General features: G+C 33.7%; 1 protein-coding gene across 1 annotated transcript in view; it reads right to left on the bottom strand.

The window, feature by feature from the left end:
• Positions 1 to 930: 930 nt before the first annotated feature.
• LOC117334348 (ADAMTS-like protein 4) overlaps positions 931 to 8,462 on the bottom strand; it is an 89,622-nt gene continuing 82,090 nt past the window's right edge. The window contains exons 6-11 of the mRNA XM_033893907.1: positions 6,161 to 6,365; positions 5,650 to 5,820; positions 4,750 to 4,932; positions 3,969 to 4,151; positions 3,659 to 3,812; positions 931 to 3,072 (exon numbers count right to left, since the gene is read on the bottom strand). Of these exons, the coding sequence (XP_033749798.1) occupies positions 2,951 to 3,072; positions 3,659 to 3,812; positions 3,969 to 4,151; positions 4,750 to 4,932; positions 5,650 to 5,820; positions 6,161 to 6,365 (1,018 nt within the window). The 3' untranslated portion in view covers positions 931 to 2,950. The remainder of the gene's footprint in view (positions 3,073 to 3,658; positions 3,813 to 3,968; positions 4,152 to 4,749; positions 4,933 to 5,649; positions 5,821 to 6,160; positions 6,366 to 8,462) is intronic.

Genomic DNA, 8,462 nt, shown 5'->3' with positions numbered 1-8,462 from the left:
GAAGACAAAACAAAGGTAAATAAAAAAAATTGTCACCAAATGTCTTTGTTTTTAATGCATCGTATTCGAAGACTGACACATCAATATTTCAAATTCCTTCTATGTTCTCTGTGAAAATAAATATGTGATATTTTTAAACACATAGTATGTGTGAGGCACAGAGGCTCCGTTTTGGGATTTTGAGTTATGTATCTCAGTAATCATACATATTATAAAAAAACTTATAAAATTGGGGTATCAAGGTTTTTTTTGTTATACATTAACACCTCCAGTATTTAGAATGTGTATAGATTATAATAGCTGTATGACATTACCCAAACTGCCCCTGTGGTGTGACAAACACGATCTTACATCACAAGTGTCAGGGAGATAACTCTTGCAAAAACCTTGTCAGTCAAAAAGACCATAAAAGAATTAACTTCCACGGTAATCATCAAATTTAATTCAAAGACTACAAGGAAACAAATTATATTTTGTTTAAAAAAAGCAGAGAACCCAGAGAGACTGAGAGTGACAGTCAGACAGACTGAGAGAGAGAGAGAGAGACAGAGAGACAGAGAGACAGAGCATAAAGAATAGATAACATACACATACAGGGAGAGTGCTTAACATCTATTTCCTTAAAAACATACTGTAGCAAACAAGTGATAAAACAACATTCATCACTATACTGACAGTATATAAAATACAAAAAAATGTATTACTATACTGACAGTATATAAAATATCAATATACTGACTGTATATAAAATATTAATAAACTGACAGTATATAAAATATCAATATACTGACAGTATATAAAATATTAATAAACTGACAGTGTATAAAATATTACTATACTGACAGTATATAAAATATTACTATACTGACAGTATATAAAATATTACTATACTGACAGTATATAAAATATTACTATACTGACAGTATATAAAATATTACTACACTGGCAGTATATGATACATGTAATACTGCATATATTTGCAATAATAAAATTTTTTGAAAAACAAGTGCCCCAAAAAAGTGTATATGTTAATTTGCAAACAAAACATGGATATTTCAGTTTATCTTAATAGCTAGCAGGTAAACTTTTTTGTTTCTAAGAATCGGAATTCTGAAGAAAAAAAAACAACAAAAAACAACAAAAACCCCACAGTACTCCATCGATCTTCTCATTAACTCAGGTATTTACGATAACCATGTAAATAATTACCAACATCAAAAATGTTACATCTGATTAATCCTAAAAAGAGTGCATGTATTTAGATTATCAATAAATCTGAAAATATCAGATTATTACGTAAGATTTATAACCTACAGCCCAGAAAAACTGGGTTTATCATTGTAATAAGGGGAGATAATTCAGATAGGAAAAAGTTGATAGAATCCTTTTATTGAGCATAAAAAGCAGTTAAATCAGAAAAATAAATATCTACAATACACAATGATAACAATTACACACTAAATTGCATAGACAAAGTACATACATTTCTATATACATATGAATTAGGTACTGTACCAAACAATATTCTCTCAAATCAAGCAAGATCTGGTGTCAGAAAAATTATTAACCCAGTGATTCTACATGTATATCCAAATTCTGTGGAATCATAAAGATAAGAAAGTGTGAGCAGTAACTGGATTGTGCAACAATGCATAGAATTTATTTTCAGTTTTTAAAATAGGAGAAAAAAATTGAATAGCGTATACATAACATCAGGTATGAGGAAAACATCATGTCACTGTAACAGCCACAGATACAAGATCACAGCCCAAAGATTTTGTTGCAGTCAGAAAACAGTAGCATTTTGGCAATGTCTAGTAGTGCTTATAGATTTGGGTCTGGTTAAAATATACCCAACCCTTCAATAAGAACAGGAACATTTATTAGCATATTTTTCACAATTATACTGATACAACCCTTTTTTTTCAGAGATTCAAATCAGTTGTAGGCAAGAAAACTTGAATACAAAATTGTCTGACACTTGAATTTTACAAGGCTATACTCTTACTTGACAGAGAATCTCTGTAATTATTGCTATAACAGCAGTTTGATGTATACTTTTGCATGAAGTAATTCTAAAACATTTATCATTAAGACATCTAGGTATTTATACAAAATTACAAAAAGCTACTGTATTAAATTTTCGGTGCGGTTTTCTGATTGTCACAGGAACAGCTGTATATCTACGGTTTTTCTGCTGTTGTATAAACATCCCAGTAGGGTTAGCCATAAACTGTGTATAATATGATTTAGGGAGCTCATAACTTTACGTACAAAATTAAAAAGCTAATCTATACAGGTATATCAATTTAGGTTATAACGAACTATACAAGTCTATCTCTCCTATATATCCACTGTACAAAGTTTAACATGATTTGGTTTATTTTAATTTAAACTCTTTTAGGTACAGGTTTGCTCCACTGAATTCATATCATTCAATCAATTTCCAATCTCAATTAAATTGCCAATATACCAACAAAAAAAAGACAAAAAAAAATATTATGATGGCATTCACAATTTCAAATGAGAAACAGTGATCATTCAGGCGTTGACACAACATATTAACATCAATATATATTCACAGAACTTTCCCATCTATATACATACACACAAAATGCTGCAATATTGTCTTGGGACTTCAAATGCACAAATTGGACTCGATATACCTTTTGCATTCACTATATCAATGCTAAATATGTCTACATTGTATCACACTAAAGCTCCTCTCATAAGACTATTTTTAGTCTTAACCACCAAACAAAAGCCTTAAAATACCAGAATCTTGAGAATATTCACACAGTGACCTATTTTCAAGATCCTATGACCCTAGGATCTCTAACTACTGAATACTTTGACTGAGGTCCTCCATCGTTAGGCGATGTGTCTGGAATGCGGAATATCTTTGTAGGCAGATATGTGTTTAATATCAGTTTATGTGTCAACTGTTAAGTCAGTTAATTGTTTTTTCATGGTAACATGCAGCACAACAAATCTTTCTGTAGTAGTCATAGCGACAAAGGCGAGCCTGAACGACCAGCTGACAGTTACCATAGCGATTCTTACAGGAAGGATCTGAAAGTCAACAAAACAGGAGATTTAACTTGACAAGCTGACATGTAATTCAATGATGCTGCTTCAGTTGAGATATTTTTTCTCTACAATTCGCTTCTACATTATATAAATATCTAGTTCTTAACCTGTTAACCTATATTTCTTTTTCAGTTATAGTTAGTTAGTTAGTGGTTTAATTACCACCTACATGACTCCGTCTATTGCTAGGTTTCGTCTCACCGACTATATAGTCAGTGTTCTGTTAATTGCCATTGAAAGACAGAGTTATAACTTAGAGTCAGTAGAGAAGACATTATGGTTATACATTTCTAATTTATAATACTGTATCCCGTAATTATTTCTATTTCTAAATTATGGTATCCCGAACTCCATTTCTGATATATAATTACCTGGACTCCATTTCTGATTGAATGTTCCATTAATGAGGACGAGGGCTTATCAGGTGTAAAATAAAGCCATCATTTCTTTTTTTGTTATGTAAGAATGGGATTATCAACTCGTCTGATGTAAAAATAGGCATTCCTGCCTCCTTGTAAGGGGGTAGATGGGCTAATTAGTGAATAGAAACTGATCAAGGATATGTTACCTGTGTCTGACAGACTATCAATACATTCCCTCTGATTACAGGTGTCTCTTGATGGTGGGCGGTCAGACTGGTCACAACTGTTTGAAGGCTGTTTATTTTCATCCAGACACATCACAGTACGTGTCACCTGACCCTCTCCACAGGTCACAGGGCACTGCAAAGTCATAGTTCATATTGCAGGCGTGAGGTCAAATGGTAACAACATCAGTTGGTAAATAATTCAATCATCAATCCAAAATGTAATGCATGCGACCATTAATTCATAGGGCAAACCGTCTTTTCTGTAATATAAGGGAGACAACTCTCTTACCTGTGTCCATTCTGACATGTGCCACTGTGCTCCACAGGAAGACTTGTGGCAGGGTTCCTGGGATACTGGTTTTGTACTGTTATCACACAGATCATGTGACACAGCCCGGCTGTTCTGATTGGTTCCCACAGCCAGACACAAGACATGACGCGACTTCACACCTTCACCACAGGAAGTGGAACACTGGGGGGTAAATTGGTAACAATTACATGGACATAATAATGATGTTACCACATACATGTACAGTAAAACCTCGCTATATCGCCACCTTCTGTATGTGTATATCAGCAGATGATGCAGGATATGAAAATATTTTCAAACGTTCAGATATATTTTCACTTCTTCACTCTTTTAGAATGTACAAGCCCTTGGCAATTATAGCTAACCATGTCGGTTTCATTGTGATAATTTAAACAGGTCCCCTGTGCTTTCCTAGTTGTGTCCTTGAGCAAGACATTTTACTCAAATTACTCTGGATTGCATGCGACAGGCCTCCCGTATGTTGTTCAGTGAGGTAGTCACCAGCTACTACAGATAATCCCCACCTCAAAATGACCCTGGCTGTTTTGCACAGAGCAATAAACCAAGCAAACGAAAAAACAATGCAAGAATTTACATGTTACCTCATGGTTATCTTCAATGTCATTTGTCTAAAGTTGAACATTGGATTAGAAGGATTTCACTGATATATTTTCATTTTCTCCAATACAAATTCACACCCACTGAATGCATGTGTGTTTGTGAAGTATTGATTGGGAATGGTAAGAGTTATGTCCCCTACCTGACTCCAGGGGCCGGCAAACCAGTCATAACCACAGTGACGTATACTCCTGCTATTCTGACACTGCTGTTGGTCCCTAGGCCGGCTGTCAAAGTCACAGTTAACATCAAGGGCCTTATAGCCACGAATGGTGGCACAGTGGACGCTCCGAGTCTGTACTCCTCCATTACATGACCTGGAACACTGTCCAGTCACCAAAGATAATGATATTTATCATAAATGTTTTGTATGAGGGAAATCATTACAATTCTTTAATCTAACATAGATGATCCTAAATTCCTGGCTCCAGCAACTAATTCAATATGTAACAATTAGTGTATATTCATGAGATTCATGAGAATTGGATACAAAATTGTCATTAGAAAATGGTCATTAAATGTTCTATTTATAGTAATGGTGACCTTATTTTGACACTAGTTTTTGATATGGAAATTCATACCAGGAGTATATGATTATCTAATAATGCATGTGTGGCAATTGGATTAAAAGCAAAAGGTTCAATGGGCTTGTATCACATACCTATACTAATAATGCAATTTTAAAGTTGATCAAAGACATTAATATATTGATGCTAAGCTGAATTCCACTTTATTCCAATATGACAGTGAGCATACAAGGTAATCATTTTAGCTAAGCCCTTTTTATCCCAGCTAGCGTACTACTGGCCCAACATTATGAGCCTGCATGGCTGAGACTCAAACTTATTCAGAAAAACAATTAAATACTAAACACTCATTTGACCTTTGTGACCTTAAATATGGGTCAAAGTCATTCAATACCAGAATGCTACTGGCCTAATTTCATGACCCTAGACCTTTTGGTTTTTGAGAAGAATTGTCAATGCCAGCTGCTCTAGTTCCTTGGACACAACTCTTGGAATTTGAAATGTCTGATGAATACCTCGTGTGACCACTTTGAGAAGAACCAGTGATGTTCGCATGGCCCCTGGTTGCAAGTCTCTGTATCCCGAGGGGTGGGGGAGTCACATAGCTCTGCCCTAACAGGTCTGTCGCGGGAGTCGACACACTGGACTGTTCTCTGTTTTTCTCCGGTACCACAGTTCACAGAGCACTGTGAACAGAACCTCTCACTCTTTGACATGATATTCTAATAATTTCCGTAAGAAGACATCAAACTTGTAAGAACTGAGTTACGTGGTAGACTGAAAATTTGCACGATAAATAATAGAAATATTTCAGATTTTTTTATTGTGCATGTACAATTACATTCAACAGCAATGAACTTTTATACAAGCGTAAAGCACATACTTTTTTATAGTGGAATGCATGTATGGCAAGAGAAATGGAATCCTGATTTAAGATGGTTATGTTTTGGATTACACTACATGTTTAAACTACCTGTTATTTAGTTCATCATTATTCTACATACTGATTGTTTAAGTAAGATGTACCTGTGCCCATTCTCCAGTCTTCCATCGACTACACGGCTCATTCTCACACTGTTGTACAGTGGCAGGTTTTTCTCCAGCATCACAAAGAGATGCGGAAACACTGATCTGATTCTCCCCGGAGATCCGTCTCTGACACTCCACCCGCCGTGACTGTGTTCCCCGTCCACATGTCACCGAGCACTCCAACCAGGGGTGGAGTTCCCACCTACAACAACATAAATTATAGAGTCATATAAACTCACCTAATTAAACACAAACACAGCAGGATCTGGGCCCAGTTGTTCAAAAGGTTATTAGCTTAACTGGTTGATTAGTGAAAATCTAATTTCACCTTTACTTCAAATCCTATGTGTGTATATTCTTCAAAATAAGCAGGTATGAAGAGACTGATCAGTGTTATAGTTTCAGAAATTTTTGGTCAAATAAGTTTTACCAGAAATTATTTTATCAAGATTTTAATCTTGCTGTTAACCTGTGATATAGCCCGATCACCTTTAGAACAACTGAGCCCTGATGGTGTTTCTAATGATTGTGATATACAGAGGATAAATTTGATAACAATGAGATTTATGATAACAATGAAAAGGATAAGTTAATTTGGTGACCACTTGCTTGTTTAGACTTAAAATCCCATATGAAACAGAAACAAATATAAGATTCTGTTTATCACATAAGGAAGATCTACAAAGTAATTAAAGTGTGGTTAATTTACAAAGTAATTAAAGTGTGGTTAATCCACGAAGTAATTAAAGTGTGGTTAATCCACAAAGTAATTAAAGTGTGATTATATATAATCTACAAAGTAATTAAAGTGTGGTTCATCTACAAAGTAATTGCAGTGTGGTTAATCTACAAAGTGATTATAGTGTGGTTAATCCACAAAGTAATTACTGTGTGGTTAATCCACAAAGTAATTAAAGTGTAGTTAATCCACAAAGTAATTATAGTGTGATTATATATAATCCACAAAGTAATTAAAGTGTGGTTAATCTACAAAGTAATTACAGTGTGGTTAATCTACAAAGTAATTATAGTGTGGTTAATCCACAAAATAATTAAAGTGTGGTTAATCAACAAAGTAATTACAGTGTGGTTAATCCACAAAGTAATTAAAGTGTGGTTAATCCACAAAGTAATTATAGTGTGATTATATATAATCCACAAAGTAATTAAAGTGTGGTTAATCTACAAAGTAATTATAGTGTGGTTAATCCACAAAGTTAATTAAAGTGTGGTTAATCCACAAAGTAATTAAAGTGTGGTTAATCCACAAAGTAATTAATGTGTGGTTAATCCACAAAGTAATTAATGTGTGGTTAATCTACAAAGTTAATCACAGTGTGGTTAATTCACAAAGTAATTAAAGTGTGGTTAATCTACAAAGTTAATTACAGTGTGGTTAATCCACAAAGTAATTATAGTGTGGTTAATCCACAAAGTAGTTATAGTGTGGTTAATCCACAAAGTAATTAAAGTGTGATTAATCTACAAAGTTAATTACAGTGTGGTTAATCCACAAAGTTAATTTCAGTGTGGTTAATCATCTACAAAGTAATTAAAGTGTGGTTAATCCACTAAGTAATTAAAGTATGATTAATCTACAAAGTAATTACAGTGTGGTTAATCATCTACAAAGTAATTAAAGTGTGGTTAATCCACTAAGCAATTAAAGTGTGGTTAATCCACAAAGTAATTAAAGTATGATTAATCTACAAAGTAATTAAAGTGTGGTTAATCATCTACAAAGTAATTAAAGTGTGGTTAATCCACTAAGTAATTAAAGTATGATTAATCTACAAAGTAATTAAAGTGTGGTTAATCCACAAAGTAATTAAAGTGTGGTTAATCCACAAAGTAATTAAAGTGTGGTTAATCCACTAAGTAATTAAAGTATGATTAATCTACAAAGTAATTAAAGTGTGGCTAATCCACAAAGTTAATTACAGTGTGGTTAATCGTCCACAAAGTAATTAAAGTGTGGTTATTCTACAAAGTAATTAATGTGTGGTTAAACCAGTACAAATATCTGTGGAGGAGTCAAACCTCATATAGGAAATTCTGTATAGGCACAAAACATTTTCAGGCCGATTTAAAATCTCTTAGATGACAAAATGTCAGTCCATATTTCTGTCTTCTTTTATATGTCACAGTGGGCACCTACAGCAAATCAGTGTTTTGCTAAGTGTGATTAATTAAAATACTACCTCATAATTCTATATATAGTCATTAATGATCATTGTATTCTCATACTCTGGTACATGTCTAGTGTTTAAATCCAAACCAAGTAAGCAAATTTTTTAAT

Source organism: Pecten maximus, chromosome 9 (assembly GCF_902652985.1).
Source record: "Pecten maximus chromosome 9, xPecMax1.1, whole genome shotgun sequence".
In the NCBI taxonomy this organism is placed as follows: Eukaryota; Metazoa; Mollusca; class Bivalvia; order Pectinida; family Pectinidae; genus Pecten; species Pecten maximus.
The sequence above is the reverse complement of the archived record's forward strand: the minus strand, read 5'-3'. Positions and strand labels throughout refer to the sequence as shown.